Source organism: Dermacentor variabilis, chromosome 6 (genome assembly GCF_050947875.1).
Source record: "Dermacentor variabilis isolate Ectoservices chromosome 6, ASM5094787v1, whole genome shotgun sequence".
Taxonomy (NCBI): Eukaryota; Metazoa; Arthropoda; class Arachnida; order Ixodida; family Ixodidae; genus Dermacentor; species Dermacentor variabilis.
Window position 1 is genome coordinate 126,085,451 of NC_134573.1, and position 23,472 is coordinate 126,108,922.

General features: G+C 46.6%; 1 protein-coding gene across 1 annotated transcript; it reads right to left on the reverse strand.

The window, feature by feature from the left end:
* Window positions 1–292: 292 nt before the first annotated feature.
* Window positions 293–15,769, reverse strand: LOC142585170 (toll-like receptor Tollo). Its single transcript, XM_075695708.1, has 3 exons — window positions 15,618–15,769; window positions 8,131–8,238; window positions 293–4,286 (listed from the first exon to the last, which is right to left on the reverse strand). The coding sequence occupies exon 3, from the start codon at window positions 4,227–4,229 to the stop codon at window positions 696–698; it is 3,534 nt and encodes a 1,177-aa protein (XP_075551823.1). The 5' UTR covers window positions 4,230–4,286; window positions 8,131–8,238; window positions 15,618–15,769; the 3' UTR covers window positions 293–695.
* Between the last annotated feature and the right edge of the window lie 7,703 nt (window positions 15,770–23,472).

Below are 23,472 nucleotides of genomic sequence, written 5' to 3' on the forward strand. Positions count from 1 at the left end.
AGCGCGAAAATTGCGCGAAAATGTGCGGGAGGCGCCGTCGCGCGGTGTACGGAATGTCAACGACTGCACTTTTTGGAGAACGAGTCCCCTCGCCGTTCGCGGCCGCTGCCGGAGCACATATGCCGAAGCCGTTCTAGCGCAGCCTGCCGACATTTCGGTCAATTTTCCGCGTTTGTCGGAGTCCGGCGTAGGAGTCCCACCCCTGCTATACTTACCCAGCTCAAGACGAGCGCGGTCTTTCTCCACGGCGTCGACATCGCTGCAATCGATGCCATGTAAACGAAGCCACAGGTTCGTGATCGTCTACACTGGCGACACGTCTTTTATTAATATATCACAGACTCAATGCTAGCAGGACGTCCGGTGACCCACCAAAGCATACCTCCTAAACAGAAGGCGACTACTTTGTACTCTACACCACTACGGCTTAATGACGTCAGTCCACGCGGGGACCTGCTACCGCCGAAAAAACAAGACAAAAACAAAAGGCATCTGTACAAAAGTAGATCCGCAGCGGCTCTATGTACAATCGGTCTTAGGCCACTTTGGTGCGCGTCTCGGTGGCTCTGCCACACACACACGTCGCCCCTCCCGTCCCCGAAAAGGCCGCGGCACTGAAACAGTGGTTTGGAGACTTTAGGAACGTAGAAATCGACCCTAAGGCAAAGAGAAGACTACACCGCGCGCCCATCAGTTCAGACCAGCTTGACGGCGTTGGCGCGCACCGCCGGCTCGGGGGGGCCGCCGCGCTGGAGGGGACCCCTTTGCGGGTCCGGCAGCGCGTAGCGCAGCTTCTGCCAAAACCTGCGCTCGCCCCAGCGCAGGATGAGCGCGGTTCGAAGGCACTGGCGCGCCTCGACGTCCCACTGGTCCTGGTCGCCGTCGTCCAGGAGGACGGCGATGAGCCTGCGCGCGCTGCTCGCCTGCGCCGCCTTCAGCTCGAAGCGGCACCACTCGCTACGCAGGAACTGTTCCGAAACGACCACGACTGTCCGGTGGCTGCACTGCACCGCCTCGACGACGGCCGCCTCCGCGACGCAGCCCGGCACGGCCAGGTCGCGGTGACGCAGGCAGAGGCGCAGCGGGCGTCGCTTGCCGCTGCAGCTTTCCAGCTCGGTGGCCAGGACCTGGGACACGAACGGCTCGTCCTTGGGGCAATACGCAACGAAGGCGTCGAAGAGGCGCTCGGGCGACTCGGAGGCACGGTCGAAGAGACGCAGGCCACAGCGGCTGTGCAGCCACAGCTTCAGCTGGCGCCGGTAGCAGGCCGCGAGGACGGCACCCAACAGGAGAAGGACCACAGCCGAGGGCGCCGCAATCAGCAGCGGCACTAGGCCTGGCGGTAGCGGGTGCGACGGCTGCGCGTCAGCCGCCGGCGCCTCGGCCCAGCCCGTGCCGTTGGCGCCGCCGCACGACGAGGCGTCGAACTCGAGCAGGAAGGGGCCCCGCCGGCCGCAACGCACCGAGGCCGCGTCCCGCAGCGGGCTGCCGCGGGCCCATGCCTGGAAACGGCTCAGGAAGGCGCAGCCGCAAGACCACGGGTTGTGACCCAGCTGCACGTGGCGCAGCAACGCATTGGCCCGCAGTTGCCACACCGGGAACTCGAGCAGGTAATTGTTGTCCAGCCGCAACACCTCGAGCAACCGCAGCGCCGCGAACGTCCGGTTGCTGAGGCTCGAGAGTCGATTGTGCGAAAGGTGCAGCTCGCGCAGGCTGGTCAGGTTCTCGAACTCGTAGCCTTGCAGCGTGGTGATCTTGTTGTGGTCGAGGTGTAGCGCCTGCAAACCCACGAGACCATTGAAGGTGCGGTTGTGGAGGCTCTGGATGTTGCTGTTGTTGAGGTACAGGGCACGTAGGTTCTTGCGGCCGATGAAACTGTGGCTTGACAGGTGCGTCATGTCATTTCCGTCTAAATACAGTTCAGTCACATCCATAGGTATGCGCGCAGGAACGGTGCTGTGGGCAGTGAAGCTGCAGTCTACTATGTTGCTGTTCCATGTCTGGTCTGAGTAACAGGTGCAGTTTTCAGGACAGACCATCTCACAGTCGCAGGCATCAAACTCGCAACAGTGGCACAGTGCAAAACAGTGGCTTTTGTACTTGCAGAGAAAATCGGACGAATTGGCTTCGGTGAGTAACAAGCGAGGTCGGCGCCGGCCAAATGGCATCTGACAAACAATTTTGGCTAGGTCCATCACTTGTGGATATTGACCATCCAGGCTGTTGATTCTCTGCAGCCACTCCATGCTGCAATCACAGAAGTAAATGTTTTCGGCTATCCAGAACTCTGGCAAGGCTGACTTCGTAGGTTTCAGGCGGAATGCATTGATATCCAGGTTCTGTAGACGATTCTGGGTGAGGTTTACCTTGGTCAGGTTATGCTTTATCATGAATGTAAAGGGATGAATAATGCTGATGCGGTTGTTGCTCAGGTTGATTACTTCAATTTGGTTTGGAAAGGAACCGGCATTTATTTCACGAATGTGATTACTAGACGCATCAAGTATCTTGAGATGCATCTTGTCTTCCAACTCGTAGTAGTTGCCTAAAGCTTCAATAGCATTATGGTGAATGTCCAGGTGCTTCAGTTGGCGAGGCACAAGAGCATAGTCAAACCATGCAATACTGTTGCACGAGACATTAAGCAGTCTCAAGTGTGCCAAATTCATAAAAAGCCCATTGATGTCTTCAAGGAGATTGTCATTAAGTAAAATCACATTAAGGGCTGAGGCATCATCAAATATTCCATGTTCCAGGCTAGCTACCTGGTTGTTGGACAAGTCAAGTCTTCGGAGTGAATGCAGAGACTGAAAGGTGCCTTTGGTCATGTTGCCTATACGGTTCCCAGCCAAACGTAAAATGTGCAGGTTTGGCATTCCAGACAAGGTGGCGTTAGATACACTTGCAATACGGTTGTCTGACAGGTCAAGGCTAATGAGGTAATGCAAGTATTGGAGTGCGTCAGGAATGTTTGACAACCTGTTGGATGACAACTGCAAGTCTTGCAAGCTGCTGCAGTTGCGAAAACCATCTAAATGAATGTTCTCCAATCGATTGTGGTCCAGAGCCAAGTTGATAAGCACGTAGAGGCCATTGAGGGTGAAAACACTAAGATGGCTCAGCCTGTTGTCGCTCAACATAAGTGTGTGTAGGTTGTACAGTGAGGAGAAAGCATTGTCGTCGACATTCTCAATCAAGTTATGCTCCAGATGCAAAATTTGAAGGCTATACTGGGACTGGAATGTGCTTCCGTTCACTTGCCTTAGCTGGTTGCGGCTAAGGTCCAGAATAACAAGGCGAATGAGGTCTGCAAATGTGTCATGCGTGATGCCATCACTGGACAGATGATTGCGGCTCAAGTTCAAGATGACAAGCTGCTCCAAGCCGGAGAAAGTACGAGGTGATAGAAGGCTGAGTGTGTTGTTCTGCAAGTAGAGCTCCCGCAGGTCTGTACCACCAAGCAGGCCTGGGGGCAGCCCTCCACTGAGCTGGTTGTGCGAAAGGTCCAGCAGCTGCAGCTGGCCCAAGCCTGTGAGGGCAGCTGGCGCCAGCCGGTCCAGCCGGTTATGGCGCAGCCGTAGCGAGCGCAGACTTCCCAGGGCAGCCAGGATCCCATCATCCAGTTGACGTAGCCGGTTGTGTGACATGTCCAACTCTGCCAGAGCACCAAGGCAGCCCAATCCAGCCACTGTGTCGAGAGCATTGTGCGTCAGGTTCAGCGAGCGTAGCTGCCGCAGAATGCACAGTCCTGTTGGTGGCAATGCCACCATGTTGTTGTGACCGAGGTCCAGCCGCTGCAGCAGGCTAAGCCCCTCCAAGGCCTGTGGCGCCAGCGCCAAGGACAGTGCCCCCCAGTCCCCATTGTAAGTTCGCACAGTCAAGTTTCGCAACTCAGTCAGCGCTGCAAACGCTCTCTCGGGCACCTCGGATATCTTGCACTGCTCCAGGTGTAGAGCCCGCAAGGAACGCAGGCTGCTGAATGTTGCATTGCCCAGGTGGCTCTCAGTGAAGAGGGCACTGCATAACACTGTGAGGCTAGTTGTGTGGTCTGGCTGGATGAGGCTGAAGTTTGTGCTGTCAGGGCCAGTGCGAAGGGCTTGCAGGCGACACCGCAGGGCCACCTCAGAGGAGGGCTGCCCTGTGCGCCAGTCACAGTCATCAGCTGACACGTAGTGCGCCGCCCAGGCCTGGCCCACAAGCACGCCTAGGAGCAGCACACTCCACACCATCGTCACAGCCGACCCATGGGGTCTTCACTGCTACCGGTCATCTTGCTCCTGCGTATGCTGCAATTTAAAGGGCCAGATCATCAGTACCTTGCCTTTCTTGTGTTCATTTTATCTACATTTACTGATGCTGAGCCAGCTCAAATTGGCCATTTCAAGAATGGAGGTACGAGCATTAGACAAGCGCTAATGATATTGTAAAACGAGAAGCTAGAGCATGTTTTACAGTGCACAGCAGAGACGAAACACATTTGAGAATAAAATGGAAGTAATAGCCGTACTTAAATTCATGTGCAACCATGCGGAATTCATGTGGTTTGTAACAGCATCAGCAGTGGGTCACAAAGCCCTCTAACTGAACTTAGACATTAAAATTTGAAAAATTTGCACTGTGATGCTTCAATGCTATGCCATCTAAAGTCTGCTTTCCAGACAGTAGTCATTTATAACAATACTAGCACAGAACAGGGCTCTAACGAAGCTCACAGAAATAATTAAAAAGAACCGACTCTGCAAGTGTACATCTTGCTTAACATAATGACTTTAATGTCTTGCCCCAACTCAACATGCCCACTACACACACAACCTTTCTATTACAGCTGCAAAGGCGTTACAATGATATCCGATCAGCAGTTTTCACAATGGCCACACAGTCCTGCAATTAATGGCAACATACCATTATATCTATGATCTAAGAATGCTTTTTCCTTCTTGTAGCGAAGACCATTGTATTTGTATTGCTTGCCTGCTCATATCCATCTTTTTTTGACAAGAGGCATGTGTCTTAGAGCTCAGCATTTTCAGAATTTATGTTGAGGTACAATCGGTGGGTGTGCTTTTTGATGTCCATTTCTTCCGCAACATTCCGAAGTTATTGGAGCTTTCATTTACGACGTAATGAAATTTGGAGTTTCGCTATCTTTCTAGCGCTATCCATCTAAAATTTTAGTTCGCCCATAAACCAAAAACGGGCTTCATTGTAAAAAAAAAAATGAGGCAGTACAGGCAGCCCTAGCAACATTTTTCTATTTACAGTTTATTGCCATTACAATTTACTGTAATATATATGCACATTTATGAATTTGCAAATTGCACATTGCGGCATGCTCTTTCCTATTTATGGAACGAAGCATCCAGAACACAGTGGATGCAAGAAAGGCCAGCTGATGTACATGAAAAGACGGGCTAGTCTAAGGAATGCATCCTTCATAAAATTAAGGGCTGAATGCTTTCTTCAACAGCATATGCTTGACGATCTGAAAACCCCCTTGCCAGCAAGGTACTGGTGTCATGCCTCCATGCAAAACAGCAGAAAACAACTGCTCATACGTGTCAAATGCAGCTGGTAATTTGGCTGTCATGTTTGGGCTCAATGTTGAACCTTTTTGTAGCAATCTCGTGGGCGCTGCCATGTTTGATCATGTGGTGACGCGTCCATTGCTTGCCTCAACTGATTCCATTGACTCCCCGTTTACAATGGGTATCTATGATGCTGGTGCGGCTTAGCAGACCTCTGTTTCGGGAGATATCGTAGAAGGTGACTGGGTGGACAACACGAAGCTTTGGCCACAGCTTCAGAGAACATGCAAAAGCGCTTTGGACGCTGATTAAGCTAAGTCCAAATGGTGCGAGCAGCATATATGATGCTTGTTTTAAAAGCGAGACTAAATATGTATTCCAAGCTATCCAAACTTTCCGCTCATGAATTTAATCAGGATTAGTGTGTTTTACTTTTCGTTTTTTATTTGCCAAATATTTTGAAGCAGCGGCTTGTCACATTTTTGACTCAGTAAATTTCCTTGGTGCTGTCACTATCTGATTACTTCTGCCTAATCGCTCATGGCTGAGCTCAGTTCCAATAGATATGTTCTTGCTGCACGCAAGGCTTGAAACATGGCCATTTTGTACACTGTAATACCTTGCAGCAAAGATGTATTATCCCTAGTAACTCGCTTACTCCTCTTGTGGACCGTCCAGAAACATTCAGCTTTGACCATTCGTGCGCTATCGTTGCAGTCCATCATATATGGTGCGCATATATTCAAGTGTGCACCCATTCACTTATTGGTCATAGAGTGGGTGTAAGATTCCATGCCAGTTGGGGTAGATGTGAGTAGATGCTGTGCGCGAAGCTTACTATGACAGGAACCGGCTCTACTGCCTTTGTCATTGTTTAAGAGTGGTACTCTCGCAATCTTGCCGATGTTCCAGGGCTGAAGCACTTTCTTTGAAGGTTAGTGATACAACGCTGGCAGATGAGCAAATTTCTGTATCCTCGAAGAAAGCCATACATGTCGAAGTGCCAACAACACGTACACAGCAACAGTCCACGAACTTGGCTACACAGATTCATTCCATTCCTTAATGTGCCTGTCACTATTCTTGCAACTACTGCCCAGGTCTTCAATCCACATTATTCAATCTGGCATGATTGGAGCACAGTGCGTTAGGGAAAACTCAGTTGCATTTCCGACAGCTGATTGCACAGAAGCAAGGTGAAAGGGGCAACGGTTTCTTATTCGCGTGCTGTCGCTGAGGCTACAAGCGGCGCGCCGCCAAAAGGGCCACCTCGTTTCTCCAGAACAAACTGCTCCCCGAAAAGGGTCAATAAGAGTGACCATGAAGATAGAATGACTGGCTAACGAATCATGAGGAATGTTTTGCGACATGGCACAGCTACAATGTTCTGCATCGGCAGTGTTTTACTCTCGGAAGCTGTTAATCCCTTCACAGCAATTCTTCTTGTCTACACTGTCAAGCACATAGCTGATATCTGCGCAAAGGTTGTCATAGATGCATCATTCGATCAACTTAGCAGTACATGCAGGGGCACTGCAAGGACATGGTACATCATGCAACAGGGTGGACTCAACTTCTAGTGCCTTAATTATCGTGAGCAGTTCATTTGAATCTCTCTCTAGGAACTCCAGTTTGATGAGCAGGCTGTGCGAGGAGTTTGTTGTCACAACGGACGTCTTTCAGCTTCACACTTTCTTTCACGAAGGTAGTTACAGCACAGTCACATGATCATAAGAGCCCAGAAATTTAGTTTTTCGGATAAATCTGAAATGTCAACATGTTTTTACTGATGAATGCTTTTTTTTCAGATCTTACTGGATTAATCAAATAACTTAGAATCCTAGCAATGGGGTGTGTGTTTCAGGCCAGAAAGTATGCCGCAGACTGCCAGGGTTTGGCATCCCCTTGAAATTTTTTTACAACTTCAATGCATGCAAGTACATAAGCCTAACGAAGTTCCCAAACTTTAATCATTGATTTTACCGCAACATTCCCAGACCCAGAGTGGGACAAAAAGAACATGCCATGCTAAGTACCGTATTGGCAGCAAACATTCACCATTTTTGTATAGCCATAAAATTCAATGCACCAGTGGAGTTCACACCCATTGAAAGTGCCAACTATATCAAAAAGCCCTAGTGGTACATAGCTGGATAGTTTTCACGCTTTCAATGGGAGGCACTAATGTACCAATGTGGACGTTCCATTTAAATGAATAATCGCATGGCAATGTTTTATTATTACCTGAAGGCAAGCCGAAGTCACTCTGTGATAAGTAGACAATACTGACAACATTCCGATCAACTGCCAGCTAAATATAAGCATTCTGCTGAGCAAATAGAAGTGATATACTCCAGAGAGCTGTGTCATATTATTCACTTTTTGCATTAAAATAATTAACATGATTACTCCCCTGAATTTTGAAGGTCTTATCTGTAAAGCAAAGCCACAAGATGCCTATGATCATACAGAGCTTATTTATAAACACAGCACTTGGACATTTAGATCACATAATCATGATTGTGCAAAATGCTACCACAAAAGCAGCACATATTTCAAATGGAAGACAATACACGCCTCTTCTAAAGAGAGCCGATCTGCTCACCATCTGTCCTTTCGAAGGATGACGCTGTGGGTTTGTTCGGCTACATCAGAAACCAGAAAGCGTCACACTGGTCACTGGGTCCTATGCGAAACTGCAGAGTCAGCTTCCCTGCACAACAAAAAATTGGCACACTTGTGATTCCTATGACTCAGAACTTGATCACTCCAATAGTTGTAAGTGTTTAGACTAACTCCAAAGCTCCCAACTCCGTGTGGAACTAAGGCAATACCGTATAAACTCCCTGAGCCGTATGCAACAATAACGCAACAAAGATGACAACAATAATGGAAGCATGATGAGGGAATGATAGGAATGTCCTGCGACTTTTTTTGTGAATGCACCGATACATAGGCTGGACTGGTGCAATTGACAGTCGATGACTGCGACAACTCCCTATATCCTGCAGATGAAGATGACATAATCCAGGGTAAAAGCCTAGCTGTCATTTCCCAAGAAAACGGGCCTGAACACGAACCCTTGGTGGCCGGGCTGTACATATTGGAGCAGTTCGGATGTTATATGAGGCATTCTTAAGGTTTTGGCAGTGCAAAATGCAAATGTAGCACTTTGGCATAATTGACACAGCTGTACCACCCTTGAATGATAGTTGGAAAAGTTTAGCAACAACTAGTATGAAAATGTATGATGCTATTAGTGGAAATCTTTCACTTTGACACAACATGAAGGCAGACCAATATCTTTGTTGTACTTCAATGAAAGAAACATACAAGGTCATTTCTAAAAGTTCCATTTACTTACTTTAGATTATACTAACTTTCACAGAAACTAAGCAACAAATTTTCATGTTAACACATTTGTTCACCAGAGAAGAGTGAAAATAAGTTTGCCATGAATACCGCACATGACTACAAGGGTGATGCACTGTTATCTTCAGCAAGATTTATCAGCAGCAAAGAGCTAAAAACAGCAAGTGCTTGAGACACTGGTCAAGCACCTGCACTCTGACTTATCCAGAAGTGGTTTCCTGATGTACAAAAGTGCATGAACGGTCACTGTGAATGACTCAGGATATCAACCTTGGCAGAAACTACTGCTTAAGTGACGAATATTACTGAAATCACAAACCAGCTAAACCATCTTCTTCAAAAAATGATTCTTTAAGTATTGCTCCTTGAAGGACCACAATGATGGTTCATGTCCAGGGTTCAGGGGTGGGATAGGCCTAAGGTGATTATGGAACAATTTTAGAAGCAGGTAAGATTTCATATTAGAGCAGATAAACTCTTATTTTTCAGCAGCCTGGTTGCACATTAAATTTATCATTGGTGCATTATTATTACTGGAGCGTGAACAGTCAGCCTATGCTGATTGTTATTTGTTGCCTAAAGATTTAAGTACGATTGATCATAGTCGCAGACATATGACAGAACACAGCTGATTACAAGCAACAGGGAAACAAATAGACATCCCACATTAGCAAAAGAATAGTGAAACACAGTATTAGCGAGACTAAGCAGAGTGACGGCAAGCCAGAGCGACCAGTCAGCTGCGCCAAATTTTTGCCTCGTTCCTTTCACAGTGGCAGCTGTGTAAGAAAAGTTCACCATGCAAGGGGATGCTGTCTTACAAGTATCACAAAGGTCCCATGTTCTGCAGTTAAGGGCTCATGAAATAAAAGAAGTTTATGGCCTTCAGCGCATGCACACAGCTCCTGCACTAGGAATGTTTTTGTTCTGTTCTGCCCAGCCTGTTCCACATTGTGAGATTCCACATGTGCGAAGTCACAGGTGCGGTAAATGTGCTGTCGGCCCCAAAGTTTGTGCAATTTTTCAATGCTCAAATAAGCTGAACTTGTGGCATGAACAGGGAACCAGTAACGATGCACACATTCATGATAACCTGCTCTTGTTTAAAAGATTAATGGGGTCAAACACAAATAATTTTCAGTTTCTAGTTTGTTTTTCTTTTCAGACAAGTGGACTGAATAAGCCTATGCCAATGATCTTCCACTATAGGGGCTCGCAATACGTGAAAATCATAGGCGCCATGAATGGTGCGCTTGAAACAGAAATTCATCAGATCTAAAATTATGACTTCGAAATGCAGCCATAGTTGTACATGTAAGAACTAAGTGTAGGCGTTTTGAGTTGCCCCTGTTTTCAGAAAGATGTATGTGGTGAGAATTTTCAAGTCAAGCTTTGGGTGGCATGCTCTAAAGAAAAGGTAAATGCTTTTGCACATGTGTGTGGATTCACACACTACTGGTAACATGACAGTAAATGTACTAAAGCCTGAACAGTTTTAATTGACCTGCAAAGTCCAGGTACTTATGCCAGTGGAACTAAAGTAGTCATAACGCTTGCTGATCAATGTCAACTATGTCTGTATGCTGAGTTAACAAGGTTCTGTGCTAATAATATTACCCCAACTAACACTTTACCCTTAAATAAGTTTGACCTAACGGCACAAGAAGTGCTACAAAGTATTGTTTTCTGCCTTGCTCCAAGCTGCACCCACGCATGGCGGGAGTAGGAACTCTTACGACTTAAGTCTGTTAAGAGTCTTTCTTAAGTGACTTTACTTCAACTACAGAACGCTCTCTCTATGTAAGAATGACAGCATGGAAAAGCCCATGTGCACTGCCCAATCTCTGAGGCAATATCTTTACATTACCTCTGAAATTAAGAACACCCGGCACAGTGCCAGTGATCTTAGAGGCTATGACTTCCCAACGTGTTGAAACAATTTCTTGAGCGAAAGCTGTTCTGGGGCATGCAGTGTGACACAATTTCAGTCATTTTTCACTATTGGTGCAGCAATTTGCATAACAAAATGGTACAATTGGCACAGGCCTGAGGAGTCGGTGGAATGTCAAATGCAACCTGTGAAAAGGTTCCTGTAAATGTTTACGAATGAAACTACCCTGCTTGAACAATTGTACTTTCCATGGTGACAAACTATTGTTTTCTTCAAGCTCGATGAAGATATGCAACAAAGGCAGTGACTATGAGCTGCTGAGCTCTACGTAAACTTAGGAAATGCATTGGAAATTTATCCACCAATTGAAGAAGTGTAACGGTACGGGAAGAGATGACAGAATTTTGCTTGTGCACTGCACGTCATGCTGGCACATCCTTGCCTAACCCTCTCACCATAAATGATAACTCTCTAGAGTATGATGGAGGGTAAGTGAGGAAGAGCGTTGTTTGCATTTTTTGTTGCCAAGCCATGTTTGTTTCCAATATCAGTTTCTGCAAGGTGCCATCATCACTGCTAGCAATATCACCGTCTTTGGTATCCACACACAGTAAAACAATTTGCAGGTTCATCACCAATGCAATATCTTATAATCCTACAGCCTTGTCTGTTTTCCTTGTTCGTTATCCTTTCCTCTGTTTTAAGATTGATTAACACTTTCTCGTACATTGCCTTGTTCTGCAATACACTTCCCTTATTTTCCGCATCTAAGAGAATATTGTCCTACTACAATGCTTTACACAGACAAATAATCATGTTTATAAACCTGGTGATGCTCGGAAATGGGTTCATAGTATAGACAGTGAAGAGAGGTTAGCAGCATGCTGGGGCACCTAGGGGACTCAATCTACAAGACTTTACAGTCTCTGTACGCCAGCCACTGCAATCGGCATGCAGCTGCTTGATGTGATGCAGTTGCGTACTGCAACTCTCCATCACCACACCACAAAGCCCTTTCTCATTTTGTACCTGTACTAGGCACATAAGGGCAACTACAACAGTCTTTTTTTCTGGCACACTTTGAAATACTAGCTCTTTTTACAGCAACAGCTAAAATCTTGAAATTGAGTTCACAACATCCATCCTTTAAGCTATCCATACATACTACATCCATACATCCATACATCCATCCATACTTTAAGCTACACTGACGACAGCAATGTCAAGTCAACATTGGCAGGCTACATCTTCACCCATGGCTTCACCCTTTCAATGAAGCCATGAAAGAACGAAAATGACTAAAGGGAAACGTGGCATTAGAATCTTGAAACCCAGTCATAAAAAAATATAAAGCAAATGCTCATGGGAAATAGGCCCTCACTACGTGACAGGCAAGCGATAATTCTAGCCGCCGAATGCACAGAGAGTATAGGAGAGACTAGAGTGGTGAGTGGGTGGCGAGGGCTGATAGCAACCAGGTCGTCACTAAGACTTACTACGAACCAGTGTCTTGAAAAGATTCGGCAACCATGGAGAGCCTATTTCCCAAGAGTCAATGCATAGGTAAGCCCCAGAAAGAGAGGGGGGAGGCGTCAGAGAAGCATGGCACTCCGAGGCTAAATACCTGACGTCATTGCTCCCTCCAAGATTTTTTTTTTCTTTACACCATGAATAAGGCAGATAAAAAGAAATTGTTGCCCCGCCACTGCCAGTGTAATTCAAACTCAGCTCACTGCACTAATGTGCAGTTTGGATCTGGATGCGCCAACCACCGTGCCGTGGTGCAATTTTGCCAACTTTTTTTGCACGCCACATAGGCTATGACAGTAATGGAATGAATTCTGGGGTTTTATGTGCCAAAATCATGATTTGATTATGAGGGATGCCGTAGTGGGGGACTTCAGATTAATTTTGATTACCAAGGGATCTTGAACGTGCCCCCAATGCATGGGACACAGGAGTTTTTGCATTTCACCCCCATCGAAATGCGGCCCCCATGGCTGGGACTCGATGCCACAACCTTGTGCTTAGCAGCACAACACCACAGCCTGCAAAGGAGCATTGCACTGCAAAGGAGTTGTTCTTCCAGCTGTCATAAGACAAGCTTTTTGTCCATGTTTCTAGCATTTCTTTTGTACGGAATGCAGAAATAAAGAAAGTAATGGTGGGTCGTGCCAGCTGTGAGAACTTAGAGCTAATGTCTGCTGTCTTTCATTTATTTTCATTTGGGTGGGCGACCTCACCAAACATGCAGCACCCTGCCATTAAGAGACTCTTCGGATGATTCAATAGTATGCAACTACATTGATGCCGTCAGCAGTGCTGCAGACTTATGCACATAACTTCAGTGATCCCTCTTTTCTGTCATCATCTCCATCCTTCTTTCCCCTTTTCCTCTACCACAAGTGCAGAGAGGGTAGCAGGCTAGTCAGCTGGCTCAGGCAGTCCTCTCTGCCTTTCTTAGCTTATTTTCTTTCGCTCAAGCCTGTCACTAACAGCGTTTTTGTGTGTTTGTGTGTGCCAAGAGTTTTTCCATTACAGTGCACGAACAGGCATACACAAAATTCAGTGAAATTTCAGCTGACAACAATGAATCAGGTGGATAAAAAAAAGCCCATGTCAATCGAAAGTGTACAACACGCAGCAATGAATGGGAGTGGTACCCATATTCAAAGGTGATGTGTAAAGTACACTGAAGAATTTATTCAGGCTTCTACCAGTCCTTGAGTTAATACCATGCATGCATTCAGTTCGACAAGTGACTTTGGCAGTGGTATAGCCAGAATTTTTTATTTTCTTTCAGGGGGGGGGGGGGTATGAGTGGAGCATGAGCCCTATCCCTGGCTACGCTACTGCACCTCGGTGTGTCTACTACTGCAAGCTTTTGTTTTATGATACAGAACAGCAGTTAATGCATCACATAACGATATTTTTCATATCCTTTATCAAGTTGTCCACCTCCAGATCGAATTTTTTACGGCCTCTTAGAGGAGCCATAAACAATAGTTTGGGAATCATATTACAACATTGTATTTAACTTGTAAGGCCTGCAATAACAATGATCCCTTATCTGACCACCCATCAAGATATTTGAGGCAGAGACAAGCCCACACATGACGGCCCCACTTCAAGCTACAAAGCCCAAACGCCATTCCACATTGGGGAAAAATAAAACCTCCTTTATTTCTGGTCATAAAGAGTATACATATACGAAAAATGATCAAAATATAGTATAGATTAAAAAAGTTAATTCCGGGGTTTTACGTGCCAAAATCACGATACAATTATGAGGCACACCATAACGGTGGACTCTAGATTAATTTTGACCACTTGGGGTTCTCTAAATATACAGCCAAAGCACGATACACAAGTGTTTTTGCATTTTGCTATCATCAAAATGTGGCTACCGTGGCCAGGATTTGATCTCGCACTCTCTGGCTTAGCACAACACCAAAGCCACTTTGCAAATTTGAATTTTGAGGCACTAAACTCACCACAGCAACAATAGTACACGTATTGCTGCATTCCTTCTACAAGGGAATGCAGCCCTAGAATATTATTTTATATAATGTTCTAACGGCAAGTTGAATATACGTGATTTTGTAGTTTCCAGGGCGTCTTTTTGGCAGAACTTCCGTTCCAACACCGACTAACATTGTTACCAAGCCAACGTTGGGGGTATGACGTATGTCATGCGACTTAATTTACTGCAGTAGCTAACTAGAGGAAGTAACAATGTAAGAACGGTACAACCCTTAAAGCAATGTGCCCTTCTGCCCGAAATAGCAAATCCAACAGCACGTGTCGGCACATTGAGCATAGCAAACAGCAGATTCAGCGCCGAGAGAGCACGCACTCCCGAGCCATCGCGTGACGCGAGCGCATGCTAAAACACTCAGCGCGCGACGTGCTTGCCGAGAGGGTGGAGAAACGGAACCTCGTTTCTGTGGCCCCTCATATTAGCCTAATTGAGGGATCCGCGTAAAAAAGCCCGTGCAAACGACCGCGTTTGGGAAGCCACGAGAGCGCAAGCTTCATGCACGCCAGCTATCGGAGAGCAGTCAGCTGTCTTTGTCAGACGCCTCCACACCCGTCGTCACGCTTTCGAGATTCGCTCAATCTTTGTTCCGAGTTCCGACTCGATCACGACCGAACAGCCGCATCAAGAAACTAAACGCTAACATTAACGTTCGGTGGCCGTTTAGGGATATTCTGTCGAATGCCCTTTTATACGTTTGCCGTATTGGTAGGCGCTAACCACAACAAACAAGTGCAACAGTCCTGTTTCATTCCGCGTCACGGGTTACGATCAGTTGCGTGCAGCGCGTGCAAATGTTGATCTTATCTCTGACCGTTACTGGATGTCTTCCTAGTTCCAGTTCCGACTTTCACTGGCCAAAATTTTACCGCCACAGCGACCTGCCGCTTTCCAGGAAGAGCGTCGAGCCACGCTCGCTCAGGCTTCAGTTAGGTACACGAAGGGCACGAAGTCGCTCTTTGCGAAGCCAGGCACACCGAGGCCAACGCCTCACTGAATAGTTGCAGTGGGACTCCACATGGCTTCCTCAATGCACTCAATCGCACAAGACTCAACAACCACATCGAGCGCATGGAAGACGCTCACATATTTCAAAACTGCGAGGAAGCTGGACGTCGAATGCGCGCACGCCGTGGCCGAGCGCTCGCTCCGTCTGGTCCGCACGCCTAGACCGAACAAGAAAGGCCGCCATTGTGACGAGGTCGCGGAAAAAGCGACCACCGCTGGGCCGCAGGGCGGCCGCGTACCGCTGGCATAAATCGCGCCGAGCTGGGCTCGAGTTTGCACTCACCATTTGGCTCGGCTTGTATCCGCTATCGCCGCACGCGTCAGTACACAACGGCAGACTCCGACAGTCCCACCCGACAATAAACACTCCGACATACTCCGACGCCGCCGCCGGCGGGGAATGACCCGCGCGCAAGCCGATCGACGGCGCATGCGCAGCCGCGCATTCCGCACAGACGCCGCGGTCCGCTATGCCGCCGCGGCGCGCGCTATGGCATGCAGCGGCCGACCAATATACGTACGTTCGTCCGCCGCAATCCAAAGTTCTCCGCGCTTGGTCGTAGAGACGTTCTTTCAATTATCTGTAACTATGCGATAGCGCCTGCGGGGTTTCCATTTGGCCATCAGCGCCCGGAACTGGACTACATCCGCCCTCTCACCTTGGTGACCTCATGATGGGATTTGGGAGAGGCCAGTGAGGGCCAGGGGGTCGGCGGGTTGGAATGCATAAGCCACGTTGTTTCAGACGGCCCCGCTCGGACTAGAAACCACGCGCCGCAGACGCGAGCGGTTTTCCAGTATCAGTCCGCTTGTTCTCATTTACGGAAGTAGGCATTCTCGGGACTCCGCGCGTGTATATATAACCGCTCGCCGATCGAATCGCTCCACAGTAGATGTACACCTTGCCTTCCAGCTCCCTGCGAAAAGAAACAACAACAAAAAAAGCACGGCAATTAATGGAAATTGCATGCGTTACGGAAGTAGCACAGGGAGCGGGCGCGTCGCGCGCGGCTGTTGTGCAGACTCTCAAAGTCAAAGTGTAATAAAATAAAACGTGCGAGACAATGTACTCTCCTAATTTAGTAACACGTTCTTGGCGTCACTATAGATGAGCGAATTCAAAATTGCCCGCCGTGGTTGCTTAGTAGCTATGGTGTTGGGCTGCTAAGCACGAGTTCGCGGGATCGAATCTCGGCCACGACGGCCGTATTTCGATGGGGGCGAAAACGCCCGCGTACTTAGATTTAAGTGCACGTTAAAGAACCCTTGCTGGACCAAATTATTCCGGAGTCCCCCGCTACGGCGTGCCTAATAATCAAGTCGTGGTTTTGGCACGTAAAACCTCATAATTTAATTTAAAATAAATAATGCTAAAATTCAGTGGACTGGGTACTTCTAATTGCAACGTGTTTTCACGTGCCCATTTTAATCATAAGCAGGTGTGCAATGCGCGTCTATGCTTCTTAGTTTTGACATTTCCTAACCTGGTCAAACTGAGTTGCGCTTAATTGTGCCTTTAATTTTATCAGCAATTCCGCATCGCACTCGGTCCTTTGTTGGTCGTAGCTGCTGTCTCGGGAAATTTTACTGGTTTTCAGCTACCACACACAGGCCTCTCGGTATAAAACCATCCTTTAAGCGGTCGCTGCCACTAGCAAAGGTAATGTGACGTTGTTTCTCTCGTGTTTTACGCGTCTGGGAAAAACGAAAATAAGGAACTGCAGAGTCGTTTCAACTGGGCCACTCTAAAATCTTTCCCAACGGCCACAAGTTCCCGCTGTAACGAAACGGGCACCATGTAAAATTCACGAAATTCCGGGCAGGTGGCATTCGTTATAGCTGTAACAATATTCTCTTGTTATTTACACGAAAGTTATATAATACGCTGCAGAAGAGTACGCATTGGGGTTGGCTGGTTGGTTGGTCCATGACTTCAGCAGCAAAAGCAGCCCAATGGGGCGGACGTGAGGAAAGTACTGAAAACGGCGCTGACTCACAAACAAACGTTTATTGTTCCAAGCAGCCTTATGTAGTGCATCCGCCCAAGAAGAAGAACTGGGAAAAAAAATTGAAAGAATAAACTTCGGTGGTTAGTCTGCCCCGTTGTTCGTTCCTTCGTCACGTGCTGACCATTGCGCTGTTGTTCCTGCTGAAGTTACAGTCGAATAATATGCGAAGTTTGTTCGGCCGTGCTGCATCTTTCAGTGTTCGTCTCACCTCCGAAACTAACGAAAGAAAGAAAAAGGAGAAGAAGAAACGTGAGGCGCGAACACGTGATATAGGCAGCGAAATATATGCCGTGGGTCCTATTCCGTAACGATCTAGTCAGTTCCATTCATATTCTCTGAACATTCGTCGCGCTGCGTTACCAATTGCGGCTATATATATATATATATATATATATATATATATATATATATATATATATATATATATATATATATATATATATATATATATATATATATATATATATATATAATGGTGGTGAGGACAGGTGAGGTGGGGGCGTTCGAGCCAATGCGGAAGGGCGTAAAAGAAAATGTAGCCGATCGTTACAAAATACGGTCCCCGATTTCGTAACGATCCATTTCTTTTTCGCATTTTGTCGCTATTCTGCACAGTGCCACGTCGTACATCAGAGGGATATACGACAGTCCGCGCAATGCATAAGAATAAGATAGAAAAGCGACGGGATCCTTGCATAATGCATGCCCCCGCTCGAGTTTTAATATATATATATATATATATATATATATATATATATATATATATATATATATATATATATATATATATATATATATATATATATATATATATATATATCGGATATATCGTATAACGCGATGCGGCTCAATATATAATACGGAACGGAACACCGGAGGTGCTGTATCACGCTTGTGCGCACGCCCAACGCCGCTCCTTATACACTGTAAATTCACCTTGCTATATAGCGCAGTTCGCGCCTTTGATATAAACGACTAAAATGCAAGGGCATAAGTTGGCCACGTGTGCAGCAAAACCTCGTTATAACGTAGTTGAAGGGGAAGGCAAAATTATTTCGGCCTATTCATTGCTCCGCTACATCCATTATTCCGTGCACTGCAATAACGATCTCAATGGGAATTTCAAGGAGAACGTCGCTTACTTCACTGGCGAGTGCGACATCGCGTTCGTACTCGCTTCTTTTCGAAACCTGCGCTGCACGCAAAGTGGCCAGCGTGTTTCCCCCCGCGCACTTGTCGTTATAAGCTGTACCAGTGGTGCGCTCAAGTTCGCCTCATACAATCGCCGAGCTAGTTCGGTGCACTGCCACTTCTTTGACTCGTTGCGGAATCGGCCGGGCACCACCTGCACGAGCCTTACATGTAATAGAAATCTCCGCCGAGTGCGGGGAATGTCAGCCGGTCCTCACGTACGAATCCCGCAAACTGCATAAGGCGAGTGGCGGCTTGCAGAAGACCGCCATGTTCAGCAAGGTCATGAATTTGGCGAGTTGATGATTCATCATCATGGAAAACTAGCGCTAACTAACGGGGCGACTATAGAAAGGGCGGGAAAAGACAGGCACGGTGTCGACGCAACTGAAGCTTTTAGTGGGGCGAAAAACGCTAATATATATATATATATATATATATATATATATATATATATATATATATATATATATATATATATAAGCCTGCAGGCGCATCACATGATATTAGCGTCATACAAAACCAAACACACACATGAAAACATTCACCTGTCACGCACACACACACAAACGCATGCGATAGCGTTCCTTTCTTCTGGTTCCGTTGCTTCTCCAAAATGTCGACCGTCACGGTATAAACTGGCACGGAACAAACAACGAACTGCAGCGCCTCATCACAAACTAGCCCAGTAAGCGCAGTCTAATCGATTGGACATCTTGGAATAGAGCACGCTCTGGTGGCCACCGAGGTCCGCGCGGCTTTCTCTATCTACATTTATAACGAATGCGGTATATATAACGGATACGTCATCGCTTCCGCCTTGCTGGTTCGTTACCCTTTAATGAGCTTCGTCTGTACACACGTCGCTGCAGAGACGGAGGAGCCCGCAGAGATATTTGAGCACAGAAAGAGAGGTATTTGCCGGTTCAGCGAGGAGGAGGAAGTGGCTATGGGAAGAGGACCAGGGAAACGAAGGAGGGAGACACACACACACACACACGACAGAAGCGAGCAGAGGAAAAAGAAAAACGAGCGGCGAGCGAATCGTCTTCGCTTCGGCGGCAGCGAAAAGATACGCTCGCAACAGTCGGGAGACGCTGTTGCTCGATCGGCAGCCATTTATCTTCATTTCGCTCGCGCGAAGCAACAAGACAATAACGGAAGAGAAGCGAGGAGAGCGCGCATCTATCGCACGAGCTGCACGGTCCGCGCAGCGTTCGAGAAAGTATATACGTGCCAAGCTAACACGAACGCAGCATCCAAGTTCGAAGTATATACATGTGTAGATGTACGCACACACGAACCGAGTATAGTGCCCCGTTTATCGTCTAGACTCTGGGCACGAACTCCGCGTGAAAGATAGGCCGAATGTTCGGTGGCCATTTTTTTTTTCTTTTTTCTGTTCTTAGATACAGAGAGTAGCTCCTGCGCGAAGCCGGTATATTCTGTCGAATTGTATAGATACCTTTACTGCGAATCAAAATAGAATCCCGGCTATTGAGAAACTACTAAGAATGCGCTGTGCGTGTGTGGACACCTGATATGAGCCATTCGTATATACGTGCAGAATCGCGGGACGTCACTGACAGGATATCAGTGATGTAAATAAATGACGAGAATTTTTCGATCGGGTTTCTGGGGCAAACGCTCGCACTATAGACGTTCTACATATAAATAGTTTACAACGTACAAGAACACAGAGCTCCATTTTAGTCTCTGTATACATGCAGGTGTTCTGCAGTGCAGCTGACATGCTGCTGTTTTCTCTCTTTCTCTCTATTATTTTTTTTTTTGAAACCAAGGTATCACATTTCTTGGAGTAAGCGAGAGCTATACACCCTTGATGACAGGATTGTTTCTCAAGCACTCAATGTCGCAATTCTATCACGGGTACACTCCGTAAGTATTGTTAGGCAGGAGCCTCAGCGTCATGCAGCATATATCATTGAGAGCTGACATCTATATAGGGATTTTACTTTGTTTAGCTGCCCCAATTTGTTTTAAAAAATTGTCTGTGGTAGATAGCACAGTTGTAGCACTTGAACTAAATTACTCGATGAGGCGACTATTGCTGCTACGAAAAATCGGAATCCCTAATTGAATAATTAATACAGTTACACCAATGAACTTTCTAATTAATTAATTACGGTACATATTTCAATCAACGTATTGTAGGAAGTAAGATTGCAAGGCATGTCCACCTGAAACGAATTCTGAAGATGGCGCCGGTATCAAGATATGCGCCGTCAAAGTTGCGCTAAACATGCACTGTCGTTCCGCTTACTTTTTAAAGAACGCGATGTGTTATGCATTGAAGCACAAAAGTAACTGGAACTCCAATGCATTTCATCCAACACATTGAAAACTAATATCTCGAAAAAGGTGTAGTCCTGAGAATTCGTTCCAAGAGGATAGGCCTCGCGAACGCACCGGCTACAATTCGGGAATTGAAATATGTGCCGTAACGTATTTAATTAAAATATAATTAGTGCGACTATGTTAATTGTTTAATTAGACATTTTTGATTTCTCGTCGAAGTAATGGCCGCCTCATCGAGTAATTTATTTACCTCAAGGGTTAAAATTTTACTATGCGTATAAGCACAGGTAGTTTTTCAAAAAAAATTGGTGTGGCTAAGAAAAAAAAATACACCTGGTGCATATACAAAGAAATAAATCGCACGGCAGCCTTCGTTCTTCCTGGGCAGCCCGTTATTCACCGACGCGCTACAGCTACGGAAGGTTTATTTATGTGCCACGGAGGGCGCAGAGAAATCAACGTTATTACACTAACTACTCCGTAAACGAAGAAAAAAGAAAGGTATAAAAAAAACAGCACTGGATAGAAAACCGCACTGCAGCTTTTGGCCTCTACGCGCGCGGAGTGAAAAATGTGCCGGAAGTCACGTGTCATCTCTCTCTACCATAAGCAGTGAACAATCGCCGAAATCGGGGCCGTATACGTATCAGGCCAGAAGGTTGGGGCTCGGGCATTCTCGGGCCTGCCCATCTTCGGCAGGGGCGAGCATGCATAGAGGCCCCTGCACACAGTCACGCGGAGGAGCCGGCCGGAGTTGCCCAAGGCAGCCATCGCATGGCATATCCGGCTTCGCGAGAGGAAAAAAAAAAAACGATACGTGACTTCTCCTTTATTTTCCTTCCAGTGCGTTAATTGGAATAATACGCGAAAACACGTTGTTGTTGTTGTTTTTTGTGTGCGGTCACTTTCCATCCGGCTCTTTCAATTGAAAGGTCTCGTAGGATTTATGAAAACATTTCTGCGAAAGCAATGTGGCTGTGTGTATTTATTTATCTATCTATTTGACGTGCCTTCAGGCGCAAAGGCATTATAGGGGGAAGTTGGTTACATATCATATGTAAAAAAAAAAGAACAATAGCAGAACGAAACACGGCATGTTATGCAATATTAGCGGCATACAATAAATACAAGAACAAATGAATATTGAGCAGTCTAGACATCGTAACTAGAAAATAAAACATGACCACACCGGGTTATCAAAGTCTCTGCGCCCACCGCGACATAGTCCTGCGGCTATGATGTTCTTAGATGCGATGAGCTACTGAGCTCGAAGTTCCGGGTTCGATTCCCAACGGCGGGGGTCGCATTTCGGTGGGGGCGAAATGGAAAAAGCGCTAGCTCGGTGACATGCTTTGGGTTCACGTTAAAAATCACAATGTGGTCAAAATTAATCCGGAGCCTTCCGTTATACGATGTCTCTTACAGTCTCATTGTTCCTTTGCGACGTGAAACCCCATCAATCAATAAAATCAGTAAAGTTATGTACGCCCTATAAAGCTAGATATACATATGCTGTGCAAGTGCAGAATTTTAGTGGTTTCTTATGTGTGTATGTACCTACAGATTTCATCCTGGCCGATGTACATCAGGATGCGTGCATCTTTACATAAAAACCACACACACACACACACACACACACACACACACACATATATATATATATATATATATATATATATATATATATATATATATATATGCACAGCCATGGCTTATATACGTAGGTTCATCAGGATATTCCATCTGCTCATAGGACTGCAGAGCTGAACCATCAAAAGATGATGATGATGATGAAAAACTTTATTTCTCATGACTTCGTGGCGCAGGGCCGATAAGCAAACTTCGCTGTACACATATTAAATGGAACGAACGTTCGTTTGACTGCGTTACGAAACAATTGTATGTCAGTTAACCAAATGTTTCGCACGAAAATCGACCGTTGGAAACTCTCCAGTGGCCTTCTGCCCTGACTAAGCAGGCCGCGTATATGTAACCGCCGTGTCCATGGACCCCGGTACGCTTGGTGTATACGGACGAGAAATGAGAGGGGAAAGGCGAAAAGAGGACAGCAGAAGGGTTCGTCAAGCAACTAACTTAAGTGTGACACAAGGAAGGAAGTTTGTGTACGGGATCTCGAGAGAGCACGTGACACGCCATCATCACCAAGCAGGTAAATGCGCGCGTCTGTTTGGAATCTACCGTGTATCACACATATCCTCGCGGACAAGGCGCACGTTGGGCGTTCGCTGACTTTTTTTACGGCCAAACGGGAACAGCAAGTGGCACAGCGTGAAGGGGTGTTTCTTGCAAACGCTGCAGTTGGCTCAGCCTTTTTCCTTGTACTCCGCAGACAATTAAGATGCGCTGTGGGGTCTTCTTCGAGCTGCAGCTGACGTGGAGCGTGCATACGTTTGCGCGCGACTTTTCCACTCATATATTGTCGCATATTGAACTTCCCCGTGTTCAGAAGCCAAGACGGCGGCTAGGAAACTTGAGTTGGGCTGAAGACGATCGGATGGTGCCAGGAGCCAAATCGCGAGTCACCCCAGACGCGCTATCTGGACACTTCATCCTCATGAGAAGTCGGCGCAACTTGTTGCGGAAACCACTGGTTCAATC